The sequence below is a fragment of the Podarcis vaucheri genome (genome assembly GCF_965113315.1).
Source record: "Podarcis vaucheri genome assembly, chromosome: 5".
NCBI classification, from domain to species: domain Eukaryota; kingdom Metazoa; phylum Chordata; class Lepidosauria; order Squamata; family Lacertidae; genus Podarcis; species Podarcis vaucheri.
In genome coordinates, this window is record NC_138763.1 from 616,826 (window position 1) to 635,962 (window position 19,137).

Here is a 19,137-nt window from a genome sequence, read left to right on the forward strand (position 1 = left end):
GAGATGCTGTTTGCAGTTTGTTAGCAGTTGTATCACCTGGAAAATGCAACCAGAGTGGCTGGGGAGGAAGGGAAGCTGGGTGTCCATATGCTGAGCGGGGGGGTGGGGTGGGCTGCAGGAATCTCTTCCCACCGTCATCTCCCCCCCCCTTTTTGAGCTGCCTTCCCTCCTTGGGTGGGGCTGCTTGCAGACAGCAGGGAGGAGCTTGTCTTATTTATGTCCTTCACAAGATTTTTGTATCACTTGACGGAAATGAAACTTCAAAGCAGTTTTCTCTTGTATCTTCCCTGATGGTAACTTTCTCCCCCCCCCCCAATCATCTGTGTCCTCAAACTGCCCTTGTAGCCTCCCTCTCGGGGGGGGGCAGCATTTCCCAGCCAATAGCAGCTTGTGGGACCATCTAAGGCTTGCAACTACTGACCGTGGTGCCTCAACCTTGGAATGGTGGAGACTCTGGCCAAGTCACTGGGCTCACTCTGCCCCCCAGCATGTTCTAACACCCACTTTTAAAAATGACTGTCCCAGGAAAGCTGGTGGAATATATTAGTAAAGATTTTATTTTTTTAAAAACCCAGCTTTTGGCAAAGCTGAGCTTACAAAGAGGAAAGGTCCTGTTATGGGTCAGGAACTGGTTTTGCAAGACAGAAGGAATATGGGGAGTTCTCCAAATGGAGAAAGTGGAGGCCCCCAAGGATCGGGATTGGGACCTGTGCTTTCTAAATGGTTCCAAAAGGGGAGCAGGGAGGGGGCCAAGTTTGCTGGTGATGCTAAATTGTTCCGGGTGGTTGAGAAAGAGATTGTGAAGAGCTCTGAAAGGACTTCTCCCAACGTAGTGTTACGGAAAAATTCTGGGTGCGGGGTTACTCTGCCACCCAGCTCATCGGACTAAGTCCGTGGGTCCCTGCGGAAGAAAATGAGCTCAGCCGGACGCAGGAGCAAACTGCAGAAGATCCAAGTTTATTGCGCAACAGGTTCAAGGCGAGATTGAACAGCGAGAAAGGGGTGGCATGAACTTTTGAGATTTCCCTCCATGTCCCAGAATACAGTGCATGAAACGTCACGAATACATTATGGGAAGGTTGGGTTTCACAAGTTACATCATGAATATACTTTACACGTCATGAATACATTATGAAAAGGTGGGATTACATTAATTAGCATTTTCGGATGAGGGAGGGGGGATATGCGGAGCGGGAAATATACATAGATACACATTTATTGAGTACCGGTGGTGGCAAGACAATGGGCCAGGAATATACATCGTCTGTCACCTAGTATTGCCCGAAGGAAGGATTTGCAAAACTATCTGACAGGATTAAGAAGTTCCTGCGTACGTGACCTGCTGCTTTGGGGATTATGGAAGTAGGGACAGCATCATGGAGTCCAAGGGGAACTGAGTTGAATGGCACCGAGAACGAGCAGATCAGAACCACGGCTGATTTTATATCAATTTTTGAAGATTTCAGTGATTTCTAAGCCACTCTGTACTAGAGAGCAAAAGCAGAAACAGAGTGGATACATTGTAACAGGATTTTGACAGTATTACTTGAGAGATTATGGAGGACAGGGGAGGGGTGATGGAGTCCTAGAGAAATTGAGCAAATATATTGTAGTGAAGAAGACATTGCCCCCCCCCCCCGTTCCGTATCAGTCCCCCATTCGGAGATAGATTTGCATTAAAGTTCTGTAAGAACTTGCAAATCTTTTCTCCGCACCCTAAATCGCACCTGTCAGAGCTGCTACCAGGTCCCAGCTCACATAGGACCACGCCACACAGCGTCCACTTTAAAAGAGTCTTTATTGAGTTACAGGTTTCATTTCCGAACTGCAGCGTGCAGCTCTACACCTTCTGCCCTAGGTCGGCGAAGACCCATCTGAGTCCCCGCCTCTTGCACACCAGCTTAATACCCTAGCCTTGCTCCACCTCCTTCGCCTCTCCCTACGTCTCTGGGTCCTTCTGCCCCCCTGGGACTCCTCCCTTCTACTCTCCTCTGACGCTGACCCCCCTGATCCTTCCGCTTCCTTTCGGCGGGCTTTGGGACCTGGCTCACTCTCCGGGCTGCTTACTGCTCCAGCTTCCGCTGCATTTGAACTTGGCGCGCGCGCCCAACTCTCTACTTTCCTCTTGACCGTTGCCTCGCTCTCTGAGGAGGGCGTGACCACCCCTGACTCGTGCCCTCCCTCCTGCTGACGGCCTCCGGAACCCGATGCCTGGCTGCCTTCCTCCCTGCTGCTCTCAGTCTTGAGCGTGGGTCCCGACTTCCAGCTGCTGCTCTCTGAATCTCCTCTGTTCCCTTCCTCCTGGGGTGTCCCCCCGGATCCCCCCCTTGCTCTGCTCACTGGGGCTCCCTTTTGGGAGTCCTCTGACTCACTGCTTAGGCTTGGAGATCTCGGGTCGTCATCATCACTCATTCTCCCTTCGGCTTCCTCCCCCTCGCTCTCTGTTTCCACCCTTCTCTGCGTCTCTGCTTCTGAACCCCTGACATCCATCCCCCCCTCGAAGCCCCCCCTTCCCCCCTCCCCGCTGTCAGGTGTGGGTGCTGGGTGCTCCATCATCATGGGAGGGAATGCTGGATACAGGTCGCTCCCCGTGGGTGGCCGCCAACTGAAAACCTCCGAGTCTTCCCCCTCGCGGTCCTCGACGTTGACTTGTTGCTCTTCCATCTCTGTACCGCCGTGCTCGAACCCGAGGTCCTCCCCGAACACGTCCATGTCAGTCTCTGCGTCGGTCGCTCGACCTGGCATCTCCAGCCACTTCCTGCGCCATTGCTCCTCTGGTCGATCGTCCCACCAATACGAGTTGCCTGATGCCGAACCTGCCGGTGAACCTTCTGGGGAACGGGTGCTCCGTGCGGGTTCCCCTTCTGAGTCGAATCCATGGAACGTGCTGGAAGAAAGTGTGGGTGTGAACAACCAGTCGTCGAAGAAGCTCGCTGGCATGGGTTTGTGTGGGAAGAGGGCATGAAACTCGTCCTTGAGCAGGGGTTCCTCCAAAGCGTAGTCTGGTACCCAGCTATTGGCGCTGGCCCGGGTGCCCTCTCTGGCTAAGAGGTATTCGACTCCCTCCTCCCCCCATCTGGAGTCCAAAATCTCCGTGACCTCGTTGATGTGGTCCTGGTGCTTCACCCCCCGCGTCTCCGTCCGTTCCCGGAGCGGACTTGGCGCCGTCCCTGGCTCCTGGAACCTGTGAGGTGCCTTGTAGGGAGTGAGCACCGACCTGTGGAACACCGGATGCATTCTGGAACCCTCCGGCAGCGCCAGTCGGAAGGCTACCGGGTTGATCTGCGCTTCGACTTGGTACGGACCGATTTGCTTGTGCCCCAACTTCTTCTTGGCAAGTGACCTGGTCGGCACTGCGTGGGCTGCCAACCAGACCCAGTCTCCCACTTGGATCACTTCGCCAACCCGCCTGTGCTTGTCAGCTTGCACCTTGTAGGCGTGCTTAGCTAGCTCCAGCTGCCGTCTGAGTTGATCGTGGACCGCCTGCAGCTCTGACGCGAACGCGTCCGCCGTCTGTGGTTCTCCTTCCCCCACTCTCTCCAGTCCCGGGAAGGTTCTGGGATGCCTCCCATTGTTGGCAAAGAACGGCGTCACTCCTGTGGACACGTGCTTCGTGTTGTTGTAAGCGAACTCGGCTAGCGGCAGGTAATCCACCCACGTCGCAGGCTGTTGATTGGCATAGCATCTCAGGTACTGCTGCATGATGGCATTGACCCTCTCTGCTTGCCCGTTGGTCTGCGGGTGTCTTGCTGATGCCAGATTGACCTTGACATTTAGAAAACCCATCAGCTTCTGCCAGAAAGACGAGATGAACTGGCGTCCGCGGTCGGACAGGATAGACCGTGGCAGGCCATGCACTTTGAACACGTGATCTATGAACAGTTTGGCGGTTTGTTCCGCCGTGGCCACCTTCGCACACGGAATGAAATGTGCCATCTTGGTGAACAAGTCCACCACCACTAGCACAGCTGTCTTGCCTCTCGAGCTGGGTAAATCCGTCACAAAGTCCAGGGCCACCCTCTCCCACGGTTCAAACGGCGTTTGCAGCGGTTCTAACAGTCCCGCCGGTGGTCTGTGTACCGGCTTGGCCCTCTGGCAGGTGTCGCACCTCGCGACGTAGTCCGCGACCTCCCCTCTCAGCCTGGGCCACCAGAAGTCTCTCGCGACTAATTCCATCGTTTTCTCTGTGCCAAAGTGACCGGCCGTGGGTGCGTCGTGCAACTGTTGCAGTACCTTGGCGCGAAGGTCGTCTCCTGGTACATAGACAGCCCCTTTGCGTAGGAGCAAGCCGTCCCGCACCTGGAACTCGTCCGTGGTAGCCGTGCCTCTGAGCAGTTCCGCCATCTTGTCTTGTGCGAATGAGTCGTCCCGCAATGCACGTCGCACCGCATCCAGGTCTACTGTAGCTGAGGCACACGCCCACGCCGTCGGTGCGAAGATGTGCATGGCCGCCGCTGGCGTCACCTCTTCTAGGTATTGCGGTTTTCGGGACAGTGCATCCGCCATGATGTTGGTGTCGCCTGGGACGTACTCTATTCGGAAATTGAAGTCAGCAAAGAACTCCGCCCAACGTATCTGCCTCTGGTTCAGGAACTGAGCCGTGCGCCAGTGCTCCAGATTCTTGTGGTCCGTGCAGACCTGCACCGTGTGCTTGGCGCCGATTAGGAAGTGCCTCCACGCCTTGAAAGCTGCATGAATGGCTAGCAACTCCCTGTCCCAGATGGTGTAGTTCTGCTCCGACTTGCTGAGCTTTCTGGAGTAGAACGCTCCCGGCCGCCACACCCCCTGCGGGTCTCGCTGCAGCAGAACAGCTCCCACGGCTCTGTCTGACGCGTCTGTCTCTACCCTCAACGGTTTACTGGGGTCGATATGCAGCAGTTGCTTCTCCGATGCGAAGAGACGCTTGAGCGCTTGAAAGGACTGCTCCGCCTGCTCCGTCCAGATGAATTTCTTTTTTTTGGAGCTGAGCGTGTCCGTAATTGCTGCCGTCTGCATCGCGAACCCCTTGATAAACTTGCGATAGAAGTTGGCGAAGCCGACAAACCGCTGGACCTCCTTCCGGTTGCGCGGGCTCTTCCAATCCAATACCGCACGAACCTTGGTGCTGTCCATGGCTATCCCCTTGTCCGACAACTTGTATCCCAGGAAATCCACCTCCTTCGTGTCGAACTGGCACTTCTCCAGCTTGGCGTACAGTCTATGTTGTTGCAACCTGCTGAGCACCTCCCTCACGTCTCGGTCGTGAGCTTGCTGCGAGTCCGAGAAAATCAGGATGTCATCCAGGAAGCAGACGCATGTCTTGTAGAGGAGTCCCTCCAACACGTGATGCATAAAAGCTTGAAAACAGTGAGAGCCATTTTGTAATCCAAAGGGCATAACCCTGTACTCGTAGGTGCCCAGCGGTGTGAACATGGCCGTCTTCCACTCATCGCCCTCCCGCATGCGGATGAGATTGTACGCCCCTCGTAGGTCCAACTTGGTGAACACGCGTCCCTTGCGCACCGTCGCGAGGAGGTCGTCAATCCTGGGCATGGGGTAATCAGACGGTTTGGTCATCTGGTTCAAAAGGCGGTAGTCCACAACGAGTCTTTTTTGGGGCGTGTCTTTCTTTTTCACGAAGAAAACGGGACTGCCCCCCACTGCCTTGGACTCTCTGATGAAGCCACGCTCCAGGTTATGCTTGATGAACTGTTTGAGTTCCTGCATTTCATCTTCAGACATGGAGTATAGCCGCCCCTTCGGCAGCGTCGCCCCCGGTAGGAGGTCAATCTTGCAGTCATATGGCCGGTGAGGGGGTAGCTTGTCCGCCTCCTTCTCGCAGAAGACCTCCAAAAAGTTCGCGTATTTGTGGGGGACCGCTTGCAACGTTCCCAACTGCAGTTGTGATTCCTCCTCCTCTCCCTCCCGTCGGGGCAGGATGCAGTGTTCTGCGCAATAAGAGGAGCCGAAGATCAGTTGTCTCTGGTACCAAGCCAGTGTCGGACTGTGCCTGTCCAGCCAACTCATGCCCAACACAATGGGCGTGTCCGACAGTTGGGTGACATTAAAACTGATGACTTCCCTGTGGTTGCCAAGGCGCATCACCATTGGTGGCGTCTGCTTCACCACCTGCCCCCCTAGCAACTCTCTGCCATCCACTGTGACGACTTGCAGGGGCAGAGTGGCAGGCAATAGCTGTATAGCGTGCTGCTCCACAAAGCTCTGCGCTATAAAGTCTGCGTTGCTTCCAGAATCCACAGAAAGCGGCACTTCGATAGTGACGCCGTTGGGTAGCTGGAGAGACGCTGTGAGCTGCACCACTGGTTTGGGTGGGAGGGGATCCGTGGGTTGCAATATCGCTGGGGGCTGCTTCACAGATGCGTCTGGCTGGGCCCCAGTGCCTCCGTCTCCAGCCAGACATCGTCGTTTCCCTGCTGTGGTTCTCCTTGCTGCGTTGCTGCAGTCACCATTGCTGAGGCTGCAGTGTGCTTGTGGAGCCTCCGGGGACACTCCTTCGCCAAATGGCCTGGATCCTCGCAGATGTAACACTTCCTGTTCCCTCTAGGAGGCTTCGCTTTCACTGCTGCCGGTGCTAGGGCTCTGGCTGCTGACTGAGCCCTTGCACCTCCAACCTCCATCGGTTCCCCTCCCCCTCCTGGCGGAGGTGTGGATTGCGCACGCGCTGCTTCCCTCGGAACGAAAGAGAAACTTCTCGCTGCTTCGCGCCCTCCACGTCCTTCATCTCTGCACCATGGACGTTCTTCCAGCCTCACCCCCACAGTCAGCGCCCTTTGGACCACCTCCTGCGTGCTTCGGGGCCTCTCCCCCCTTGCAATTTCATCCTTAACCGCAGAACTTAGACCCTCCCAGAAGAGGTCTCTGACAGGGGGCGAATCCCGATCCCATTCTAAAGCACTGACCAGCGCAAAAAATCGGGCGTGATACTGCCGGACGCTCGCCCTCCCTTGTTTTAGTCCATGAATCTCCCGTCTGGCAAGATCCACATCAATAGTAGACAAAAAACACGCATCCATCGCTTTGATAAAGGCATCTGCATTCTGAAGCGCCGGATCTTTATCCCTCCACAAATTGCGCAGCCAGGCTTTGGCATCCCCATGCAAATGGGACAATATGAACCCCACCTTCTCTTCCTCATCTCTAAAGTCTTTTGCCAGCAGTTGCAGTGCGCACATTACGTCTGCTCTAAAATTAGGGTACTGTTGCAAAGTCCCATCGAAGTGAGCCACAAGCCCTCCTGCTCTCCGTGCCAATCCCACGCCCTCCGGTCTGGGTCCCGGTTGCCCTTGCTTAACAAGCATTTCAAACCTGGCGTGTAGGTCTCTGTAGGCGGCTGTAGTCTCCTCCTCCCGTTTCTTGGAAGCCAATACCTCTGAGGACAACTGGGTCACTGCCTCTTGCAACGCGGAGATCCTCTGTTCTTCCGTCATCTTGCTAACCTTTGTGAGCTTGCTTACAGACACCCCTCTTCCTCCCCTAGCGGCTTCTGCTCCCGCTGCGAGGTTTCAGGTTTCTGAAGCTTTGAGGAGATGGGTCTTACTGTCAGAGCTGCTACCAGGTCCCAGCTCACATAGGACCACGCCACACAGCGTCCACTTTAAAAGAGTCTTTATTGAGTTACAGGTTTCATTTCCGAACTGCAGCGTGCAGCTCTACACCTTCTGCCCTAGGTCGGCGAAGACCCATCTGAGTCCCCGCCTCTTGCACACCAGCTTAATACCCTAGCCTTGCTCCACCTCCTTCGCCTCTCCCTACGTCTCTGGGTCCTTCTGCCCCCCTGGGACTCCTCCCTTCTACTCTCCTCTGACGCTGACCCCCCTGATCCTTCCGCTTCCTTTCGGCGGGCTTTGGGACCTGGCTCACTCTCCGGGCTGCTTACTGCTCCAGCTTCCGCTGCATTTGAACTTGGCGCGCGCGCCCAACTCTCTACTTTCCTCTTGACCGTTGCCTCGCTCTCTGAGGAGGGCGTGACCACCCCTGACTCGTGCCCTCCCTCCTGCTGACGGCCTCCGGAACCCGATGCCTGGCTGCCTTCCTCCCTGCTGCTCTCAGTCTTGAGCGTGGGTCCCGACTTCCAGCTGCTGCTCTCTGAATCTCCTCTGTTCCCTTCCTCCTGGGGTGTCCCCCCGGATCCCCCCCTTGCTCTGCTCACTGGGGCTCCCTTTTGGGAGTCCTCTGACTCACTGCTTAGGCTTGGAGATCTCGGGTCGTCATCATCACTCATTCTCCCTTCGGCTTCCTCCCCCTCGCTCTCTGTTTCCACCCTTCTCTGCGTCTCTGCTTCTGAACCCCTGACAGCACCCTAAATCTCGGTGAATGGGATGTGTGGCTTTATGCAAACCTGAAAGGGACTTGCAAGCCATGCCTCTTACGGTCATTTGCAAGTATATCAGTGCAGGTAGCTGCATATAGGGTATTATATAAAGAACATCTCTTGTATTTTGTTGCTAAATTACTTGTGGCATTCTCAATAGTGTTTTATGCTTTGCACCTAACAGGAAGGTCTAATTGACTGAAAAATGCAGTTGGTGTTTTGTCCTTCGCCATTTTTGTGTGTTTCTCAGGTGTCAAGCTAGCTCTTCTGTGGTCTCACACTGACATAGTGCTACAGCAACACATCCTGTCTGTTGAATCCCCTCAGGGCTTTCATTTAACCATGTCGCCTGGCATTCACCATAGCTGGCACAGGTTTGGGCATCTCTGAGGGAGATGTCTTCGCCTTGGCCTTTAGCTATGGGATTTTATTATAGGCTGTGGTTTTGCACGCATGGGGGTTGCTCACTTGCACTTAAAGGACCAAAAGGCTAATTGCAGCCTGGATACACGTGCCCAATTCAAACTGAGTCCAATTTGAATTTATCTTGCCCCATGGTTCTCAACTCTTCAAACCAATCTGTTAAAAGAAAACCATTCTTAACAAGGGCAGTTGTCCAAATAAGTCAATTTAAGTCTATAAGGAATCATTCCTGCTAAACCAAAGCATATCCACCTTCATGTTTCTTAGAAGCTTCTCCTTGGTAAAGCAAGTTTTAGCACATTTTTAAAATGGGTAGGGAAGGTTGGCATAGTGCCAGGTGGGACAACGAATTGTGGTTATCTAAACATTGGACTACACAATAGTGTGAGCTATTAGAAAGTATAAAATGCATGAGAATTCTCCACTGGTGTGTAAGGAATAAGACATTAAACATAAAAACAGTTACACACAATAAATTGCCCCCCTTTGTGGAAATCACACTGTCAGACACATTTCAACATTCTTACATAATAACACATAATACAAAACAAAATAATTAAATATCTGTTGCATATCTTGACACCATTGTGATCTTTTACGTATGTATCTTTTGAATCTTGGAGCAGAGGCTTGAGGTTCAAGTGAAAAGATGTCCTTGTAAGTCAACTCCACCCCCCTTTGTCAGGCCCACTCCCCCAGCAGTCTCTGTTGTCTGTTGTTGCTGGTCTTGCGATGGCGAAGTACTGAGTTGAGGGGTTGTTGCTGCTTTTCATCATTGCACATCTGTAGAAGTGATATCCTGTAAGGGGGCAGGGTTTTGGGGTGACTTAAAAACACAGTTAGACAAGGAAAGGGCAAAAGGTAAAAGGGATGTCCTCCAGTTTCCATGGGAAGCTGCAAATAATAACAATCTTAGTGGATTAAACATTTTATTCATTATCACATTTCCATATAATTACTGTGATTATCTGCTAAGTTTGTTTGCTTTCCTTCACTTAATTTTTGTTGTTGTTGTTCTTTTCATATTATAAAATAAAAAATTACTCCACATGTATAGAAAGAGAACTGTAAAAAATACAAAGGTTAAAAAATAAAAAAGAAAGCAAAAAATTAGATTACCAGTTAGATGAAAATGGACTTGACACAAAGACATCAGATTCAGAAAATAACTATTATTAAATAGTACAAAGATATTATCAAAACCACACATATTACTACTGGACTGGAAAAAATGGAAAAACAATGAGGAAAACTTAAAATTCACCATGTGCTATTCAATAAAAGAACTTCGTGAGACTGACTTTCAACATGTGATGAACATGTCCCCCAAAGTAAAACACAAACACACAAAAATGAGCTATGAGGAACCAAAAATAAATAAATGCTAAGACACACAATTAATAAGTAACCTGAAGTAATCTGTTTTGGCATTCTAACATCCCAAATGAAAATAAAAGTGTTTCTTGATGTGACATCAGCTGTAATGTTAATAGCGGAATACTGGGAAATGAGTTAATACCAATAAAATGAATGGCAATTTAAAGTTGTGCAGGTACCTTGCACTAGCCAAAATGACAGAATTAGTAAGAAATGCTCAGGCCAAAGGTAAACAAGTACCATTCCACAAACAATGTTTGGTTGTGCTTCGATTAACTTCATAGACATCATGGAGAAACTGATTAAATAAATGAAAACAGATTATTTGTAACTTAAAAAAATGTCAAAGGCACAAAGAGATAGAGGTCACTAATACAGCAGGGATTCAGACTTGTTTCACAGAACAGAAAGAAAGTTGCTGTGGGAGGAAAAGGGACAAACACTTTGTTATCAGGGTTCACATATCCTGTTAAAAGGGAAAATTATTTCATGTGAAAAGCCTGTCAGGAAATGCTGTTCCTAAAATTCCCAATCAGGGGGGAATGCTTTGATATTTACCTGTGAAAAGAATTTTGCATGTTAAGATTTGGAACCTGGAAAGCTCTTGACTTTTGATGGGCTAGTTTTTTTTTTGTTGTTTTTTTTTTGTAGCCTTTTGTCTTAAGTAGCCCCTGGGGCAAAGACAGATTAAGGGTGATTTCCCTCAATGGTTCTGACTTTTCTTTTACATTTGGAAGAAACCTCCTCTCCCTCCTTACAGTCCCCCCCCCCGTCCTCTCTCTCTTCTTTAGCTGATCTAGCCTCTGTGCATGTGCAGAGTTCATGTCTCAGCAAACCTTTTGTACTATTGAAAATGTTGCATCCTTTGGCTAAATTAACATTTGAATAAGGGAAGGGAAGGGTATGGAGTAGATTTTGAAAACAGGGTTTGATTTTAAACAAAAAAGAGAAACTCAGCAATTTAAGTATTTACCAAAGCTAGCGATTTCGGCCCAAGCAAACGAGACTGCTTCCTTTATGTACAGGAAAGGGCTAATATCCCTCTGGCCATTCGCGGAACAATCAACCGCTCTCTTATTTATGAGTAAAAATGGCCAGAGAGTTAGAATTCATAGGAATTTTTTTTTTTTTTAAACATTCTCAGTCATTTCGGCCTTACCATTTGCAGACAAATGGATTGGTCAAGGCTAATTCTACTTGATTATCCATTTGTATGTGCTTAAACTTTGAGTAGACTTTTAAGTCTGATTTTTGTAAATAATAGACAAAATGATAAACACTGTAATCACTTAAATGCTTGATATCACCAGTTCTGCTTCAAACATCATGGCTTTCACCTCTCATCACACCTTTTAAAAAACAAAGAGCCAACCTGGGCTGAATTTCAACTCATCAGCCACAAATTGGGAAAGTTGAAAGGGACCTGGGGTCATCTAGTCCAACCCTAAAATACAGGGTTCATAGCAAGATTTGTACTACCAGAAACACACACATACCTATAGAAATTATCTTTAAAGGAAGATTGAAGTTAACATTTTCCTAAGATAGGGAGAGGATCTTTTATAAAGCAAAGTTAATTCAATTGATATAACCACTCACAAATAATTACAACAGCCATAGATTTGACAATTTTGTTGAACTTGCAGAGCAATAGTAAGCCTAATCTATGCCCCCCCTTGCAGTTTCCTTTAAAGGAAGCTTACTCAGGAGTAAATTTACCTGGCACAGAATAAGAAGGAGAAGGAGGGAAAAAAAAAACCCCTGAAAGAGACAGAATGAAACAGGGGGGGGGGCATTTTCTAAGAAAAGAGGCCAGGAAGTCTTATAGAGACTGATATCAGGAGCCTTACAATAACTCTTCTGTCCAACCAAATCAAAGTTAAAACTGGACTCAGATATTTTCTTAGAAGGAACACCATACTTTCATAGGCATATGCTTAATGAAATACATACACTGCATTTTAGCTTGAGAGCAGTTGGCTCAACTAGGCTTTTGCAGCAGAAACATTAGGTTATCAGCACCTTCCAAAATAAGACTGTAGACTCGCAATCTCAAAAGTTGGGGCAAAGCAAGAGGTGGGGTAAACATTTGCACACTTCATTCTCATTTTCTCTTATTTAGGACTGCTAAGATCCAGCATGACTTCCTTAGATTTAAATTTTGAAGCAAGCTTGCAGTTTAAACTATGCACACTTAAGAAAGGCAGTCTGCCAGAGACAGAAGGAACAGACAACACACATAACGGACAACATGTAAACATACATATTCTCATATATGTATTAACAGACAACACACATAACAGACAACATGTAAACATATATATTCTCATCCTTTAGTTGGTTATTGCAAGGAGATGGGCCACTACCTTTGGCTTCATTAAGTGAAATTAGTAGGAAGGTCCCACATGGTTTTATGAGCCTCCTTGCCTCTTCAAACACACCACCAGGTAATCAGACTGGTAGGGCTCACAACGCTTGGTTGACTGGGTACCCCTTTATAGATGCATGCGTTGCTGTTGTTGCTTTTTTGCTTTTTCCTTTTTTTGGGGGGGGTGTCTGGGATAGAGAAGGGGAGAAAAGAGGGGTTGATTAGGATTGGTATGTCTAGGGGTTTGGTACGCTTAGTACAGGGACGTATAGTAAAGAGGAGAAGGGGCTTCTAGTTGCCTGGCAACTTCCTTAGTGGGTTTTAGAGAGCTCTAGCTATCCGGTTCCTTGCGTTCCATTTCCTATTTCCTTATTTCCTTATTTCCTATAACCTGGGGTCTCTTTCCACTCTGCCGGTCCTGCCCAATTCCTCATGGGCTATCCCTCCTGGCAACCTCCTACCTATCGTCACATCTCAGGAAAAGGGGCCCTACTGGACGCCCGCGCCATGCAGTGCCAGATCGGGTGGTCCCTGGATAGAATTTCGGGTCGAAAATCCCCCTTGCTTTCGGAAGCGAGCTTACAGTACACGTGGTATGTAGCTCGACCGGTGCGGCTGGGATTGGGATAGAAAGCAAGACCACTTCCTGCCCCCTAGAAAGGACGCTCGGGAAGATCGGAAAGAGAGCTCCAACCCCTTGCTTTCAACTGGGATGCCCGTTGCAGAGAGTCGGCTATCTTTCAAGTCGGGTCTCTCCGTCTTACTTTCGGGCTCCCAATTGGTGCGGCTGGCTGGAGATTTTAAGGAAAAGGGATAGAGCTCAGAACCCCCCTTTCGGGTTGAGCAGCGGTCCACGGTCTCTCTCACTAACCGGACCAAGAGAAAGGCAAGAAGGAGCGATAGAGAGGAGGGCAGAGAATTCAGTTGCCAGGAGACTTCCACCCCCTTCCCACCAGTGCACTGGATTTTCCTTTTTCCTTATACTCACGCGTCTTCTATGATGATCCCGGGATCGATGAATAAGCCGGCTGGATCCCTCTTTTGCTCCCCGGCTGAACTCCTAGGGCTTTCGATTACCGCCCAGAAGATGGCTGGGGGTCCAAAAGGATCTTCCCAGGCAAAATGGCCTGGAGCCGGATGAAGATTTCGGGGCCCCCAGTCAGCAGCTTGGGAGAACCACAAGCCCCACGTTGGGCGCCAACTGTTACGGAAAAATTCTGGGTGCGGGGTTACTCTGCCACCCAGCTCATCGGACTAAGTCCGTGGGTCCCTGCGGAAGAAAATGAGCTCAGCCGGACGCAGGAGCAAACTGCAGAAGATCCAAGTTTATTGCGCAACAGGTTCAAGGCGAGATTGAACAGCGAGAAAGGGGTGGCATGAACTTTTGAGATTTCCCTCCATGTCCCAGAATACAGTGCATGAAACGTCACGAATACATTATGGGAAGGTTGGGTTTCACAAGTTACATCATGAATATACTTTACACGTCATGAATACATTATGAAAAGGTGGGATTACATTAATTAGCATTTTCGGATGAGGGAGGGGGGATATGCGGAGCGGGAAATATACATAGATACACATTTATTGAGTACCGGTGGTGGCAAGACAATGGGCCAGGAATATACATCGTCTGTCACCTAGTATTGCCCGAAGGAAGGATTTGCAAAACTATCTGACAGGATTAAGAAGTTCCTGCGTACGTGACCTGCTGCTTTGGGGATTATGGAAGTAGGGACAGCATCATGGAGTCCAAGGGGAACTGAGTTGAATGGCACCGAGAACGAGCAGATCAGAACCACGGCTGATTTTATATCAATTTTTGAAGATTTCAGTGATTTCTAAGCCACTCTGTACTAGAGAGCAAAAGCAGAAACAGAGTGGATACATTGTAACAGGATTTTGACAGTATTACTTGAGAGATTATGGAGGACAGGGGAGGGGTGATGGAGTCCTAGAGAAATTGAGCAAATATATTGTAGTGAAGAAGACATTGCCCCCCCCCCCCCGTTCCGTATCAGTAGCGAAGGGGCTGCAACATGGCAAGTGCAATTCAGTGAAAACAAGTGTAAAGCGATGCAGGTCAGGACACAAAAAAATCACCTACATGCTCTTGGAGTCTGAACTGGCAGTGACTGACCAGGAACGAGACCTCAGGACCACAGTGGACAGCACCATGAAGATCCCGACCCCGTGTGCAGTGGCTGTGAAACAGGCAAATTCCGTGCTAGGGGTCATTAGGAAAGGATCTCAAAACTGCCCATCTCATAGTGCTATTGTTATACAAATTATGGTGTGACCACATTTGAGATGCCAGGTACTGTTCTGGTTGCCTCACCTGAAAAAGGATATTGTAGAGTTGGAAAAGGTTCAGAAAAGAGTAACCAAAATGATCGAGGGGGTGGAACCAACACCCCTTGGAGAAGTGTTGCCGTGTCCGGAAGTTTTTTAAGAGAAAGTGGAAAGAGGTTTGGCCATCCAATGAACCTGAATATTGGAAGATTCAGGACAGAGAACAGACAGTCCTTCACACAGCATAGAGTTCTGGAACCCCCTCCCTAGGAGGCAGTGAGGGCCACCACTGGGTGACTTCAAAAGAGGACAAATTCATGGAGAGCAGGGCTAGGAGGGGAGAGTGCTCTTGTGGGCTTCCCAGGTGGCCGTGATAGAGAGGCGGGGGCTCCACAGCAGCAGCCCAGAACCACCTGTTTTGCCTCTGGGCTGTGGCCCGCACACCCTCCCGGCAGAGCATCTCGGGGCCTCCCCCCCCCGCGAAGGGGGCCCTGCAGTGGCCGCGGCTCCTGCCCGTTGCCGCCTTGTCTCCTTCCATCTGAAGGCTGCTTCGCTTGGCAGGCGCCCCGCCAGAGGCCCCCGGGCCAGAGCTCTCCAGGAGGGAAGAGCGCAGCACCCAGGCGGGCCTCCCGCTCTGCAGCTTGACCGGGGCAGCGAGGGGAAGCGAGCAGAGGGAGTGTCTGTTGGATCGGGCCAAGCCCCCCCCCCGCACCCTGCTCTCGCAGCGGCGGCACAGCTGGATCCCAGCGCAAGAGCAGCTAGCAGCCCTTCATCCCTCCCTCCCTCCATTGATTTCCCCGATCCTCCTTTCAAGCCATCCCGGGGGGGTTAAATCTGCGTTGGGAGAAGTCCTGTCTTGGGTCCGCCCTGGATGCGTCCCCGCTCATCTCCGCGGGACGCTGGCGGCTTTTCCGCCGGGAGCCCCTCTTCCTCCTCCTCCTCCTCCTCCGGGTCCGCCTCTTCTCGTCCTTCTCCTCCTCCGCCTCTTCCGCCGCCGCCGCCGCCGAGCATGGCGCGTCTGGCCGGGTCTCCGGCGTCCCTGCCGCGGCCCCCTCCGTGCGCGCTGGCGGCGGCGGCGGCGCTGGCCCTGCTGTGCGCCCTCTACTACGCGCGCTCGCCCGCCTCGCCCGAGCCCCGCGCCCCGCCGCCCGCCTCCGCCTCCGCCGCCCCCGCCGAGCCGGTCGGGGAGAGCAAGGCCAAGGCGGGCGAGGAGCTGCTGGCCGCGGCGGCGGGGGCGGCGGCGTCGGGGGCGGCGGGCGAGGCCGAGCTGCACGTGCTGCTGCTGCTGGCCAAGGCCGAGCGCAACGCGGCGCTGCGATCCAAGGCCGAGGCGGCGCTGCGCTCGCTGGCGCGCTTCGCCAAGCTGGGCCCGCGCCAGACCCTCGTGCTGCACCTGCTCAGCGACGCGCCCAGCCGCCCCGTCGGGAAGGCCGCCCTCCGCGAGGCGCTGCGCAGCGCCCAGTTCCAGCACAAGGTGCGCTCCCGGGGGCAGCATCCCCAAGGCGGGCGCCCCGCTTTCCCCGGCGCGCATCCCTCCCCCTGACGGCTGCTTCTCCCCTCTCCCTTCCCGCAGGTGGTCTTCCACGACGTGGACGTGGTGGCCGAGAAGCTGCTTCCCCTGGTCGAGCCCATGCAGAAGCTCTTCAGCGCCGGCGCCGGAACCTACTATGGCGACTCCCTCTTCTTCCTCTCGCTGGCCATGCACCGCGTCCTGCCCAAAGGTCAGCAGGCAGATGGGCAGCACCCCCCCCCGTCCACCTGCCCCCTCCCTGCGCCTCCCTGGCATCCTTGGCGCTCCTGCTTTAAAAAGCGCTTCCGCATGCCTGGCGCTTGGGGTCCAGGGGGTGAGCTCGGCCAGGGTGGCAGCGCCAGGTGAGATCGCCAAAGTCGGACTGAGTAGACCAGGTGCCCCAGGGCCTGGCCTGGCCACTGGGGCAGAAAGGGCGGTGCCCACAGCCACTGCCAGAGGATGGGGAGGGGGTGGCAGCAGGGGCTTCTCTCTCTCTCTCTCTCTCTCTCTCCTAACAAGGAAAGTGTTCCATGTTGCCTCCCCCTGCCATTGGCAGCAGAAAACCCTGTCCCCCCTTTCATCTCAGTGCAGCAGGGAGAGGGGAGAAGGTGCAATATACAGTTCCTGAGCCCCCATGACCCACCCCCTGCCCCCTACCTGACTGCCATGTATGGTCTTGGTCCCTGGCCTCTTCCTCTGGGTGGGGGCTGAAGGAAGCCTCCCTTGGGGGGCGGAAGCTGTGCCTGGGGACAGTGGTGTAGCGTGGTTTGTCAGCACCCGGGGCAAGGCAAGTAATTTGCGCCCCCTGACCCGTGGATTTTAGCAGGGGGCAGAGAGCTGCGAGTGCGAGCGCGCCCCCCCAGATGTTGCGCCTGGTGCGGCCGGCCCCCCCTGCACCCCCCACGCTACGACCAAGGGAGCAGGGAAGGTGCTTCAGAGTCTCCTCTGGTTCCTGACTCCCCCACAGAGATTTCGCGGATCATCCAGGTGGACCTTGATGTGGAGTACAGGACCAACATCCGGGAACTCTTTGAAGAGTTTGACAACTTCCTGGAAGGGGCCGTGATTGGCATCGTCCACGAGATGCAGCCCGTCTATCGGTAGGTGCCAGCAGTGGGTGCTCCGGGGGGGGGGGGTTACTTGGGATCTTAACAGAAGCTGCACATGGGCACAAGGGGTCTCAGAGGTGGCTTCCCAGAATCCCCCCCCCCCTACACTCAGGACAAAAGATTTGAGAAGGGAAGTTGGCCAGAAAATCTGTGGGGAAAGTGAGCTCTTGGGGTGGAGATTGGGGGCCCAGAGTGTGAAACTCAACAGGAGCTCACTTTTTTTGGGGGGGGGGCGGTTGTCAATTTCATTTGCTGCTTACAAACACCTAGTTGGACATGGGACACATGTAGCAGGGGGGACAAGCCTTGGGGGGCACTGCTGCTGTCACATGGAGCCTGGGGAGGAAGGGGGCCAGCTGCGCCCTCCATCTCCTCTGCCGGCTGGGGAGTGGGGCTGCTCTCCAGATGTTTCCTTCCTCTGCTCTTGCCAGCTGTTTGTACGCAGCTCTTGCCAGCAGGGGCCTGGGATGGGGCTGGCCGGGCTCATTCCCCCGACTCTCCTTCCGGACTTTGTTTGGAAGAGACAGGAGGACTCTTGCCGCCTCGGCTGTCCCTGCAAAGGAGAACTAGGCACCTTCAGGGCTGTCCGTGACTGCCGGCCCCACGGCCTGAGCCCTGCCCTTCCCAGTCAGGGGCAGCGATGCTTCTGAGTCCCAGTTGCAGGAGGGCAGAGCTGTTCTTGGGTTCGAATCCTGATGGCGAGTTTTCTAATGGAAGCAGAACAGGATGCTGGACTGGACGGGCCCCTGGCCTAATCCTGCCGAGCTCTGACTTGCCTTTCCTCTTGTGCAGGCACCTCTTCTGGCAGTACCGCCAGGAGCACCCGGGGACCAAGGTGGGGGAGCCCCCGCCGGACGGCCTCCCCGGCTTCAACAGCGGGGTCCTCCTGCTGAACCTGGAGGCCATGCGCCACTCGGAGCTCTACAACCGCCTGCTGGAGCCGGGCGCCGCCCAGCGCCTGGCGGACCAGTTCCACTTCCGGGGCCACCTGGGCGACCAGGACTTCTTCACGCTGGTGGGCATGTCTCACCCGCAGCTCTTCCACGTCCTCGACTGCACCTGGAACCGGCAGCTCTGCTCCTGGTGGCGTGAGCACGGCTACCGCGACGTCTTTGACCACTACTTCCGCTGCGACGGCCACGTCCGGATCTACCATGGCAACTGCAACACGCCCATCCCCCAGGAGTAGCCCCGGCTGGCCAGGGGGAGTTTGGGGGCAGCAGCTGTGCTGTGGTCACTGCAGGACTCTCGCCGTGTCTCTTCGGGGGGTTCCATCAAGTGGAGGCTGCTCCCTTTCCCTTGCGCACAACTGGGGTCTACCTGGGAGGAATCCTCATGGGCCTTGCAGGAAGGATGCGGAGCTGAGTGCCTTCTGCCACCAGCCAGAGATTGTTGTTTTGGGACCCAGACACGGCAGGGAGAGGGAGGCGAGCCCAAGGCCTCTCTGGGGCTGAGACCTCCTGCTGGACATTTCCCTGGCAGCTCCCTGGGGGACTGTGAACGTTTCCGATCTTGGCTGCAGCACACCTGCCCAGCAAGGCGGCAGGATCGTGGCCCCCAGAGCAAGAACAGCTTCTTGCGGACCAAGCCTGGAATCTGCAGAGATCCATTGGCCCCCAGTGCCACTAGAGCACTCAGCCCTCTGCCATCCTTTCGGGCTGTGGGGAAAAGGCCCTTTGGGCCAAGGGGAGACTGTGGGGCTGGGAGGCCTTGTCCTGGGGGTGATGGTGTGGTTCTTCTTCTGCTG

At 53.1% G+C, this 19,137-nt stretch overlaps 1 protein-coding gene across 1 annotated transcript; it reads left to right on the top strand.

The window, feature by feature from the left end:
- The first annotated feature begins 15,768 nt into the window (after window positions 1–15,768).
- XXYLT1 (xyloside xylosyltransferase 1) lies at window positions 15,769–18,906 on the top strand. Its single transcript, XM_082223716.1, has 4 exons — window positions 15,769–16,245; window positions 16,345–16,492; window positions 17,249–17,381; window positions 18,183–18,906. The coding sequence occupies exons 1-4, from the start codon at window positions 15,781–15,783 to the stop codon at window positions 18,577–18,579; spliced, it is 1,143 nt and encodes a 380-aa protein (XP_082079842.1). The 5' UTR covers window positions 15,769–15,780; the 3' UTR covers window positions 18,580–18,906.
- Window positions 18,907–19,137: the final 231 nt, after the last annotated feature.

Coding starts and splice junctions, on each gene's coding strand:
- XXYLT1 (XM_082223716.1), top strand. CDS start 15,781: ATGGCGCGTCTGGCCGGGTCTCCGGCGTCCCTGCCGCGGCCCCCTCCG. Junction 16,246..16,344: donor GCGCCCAGTTCCAGCACAAG/GTGCGCTCCCGG, acceptor CCCTTCCCGCAG/GTGGTCTTCCACGACGTGGA. Junction 16,493..17,248: donor GCACCGCGTCCTGCCCAAAG/GTCAGCAGGCAG, acceptor ACTCCCCCACAG/AGATTTCGCGGATCATCCAG.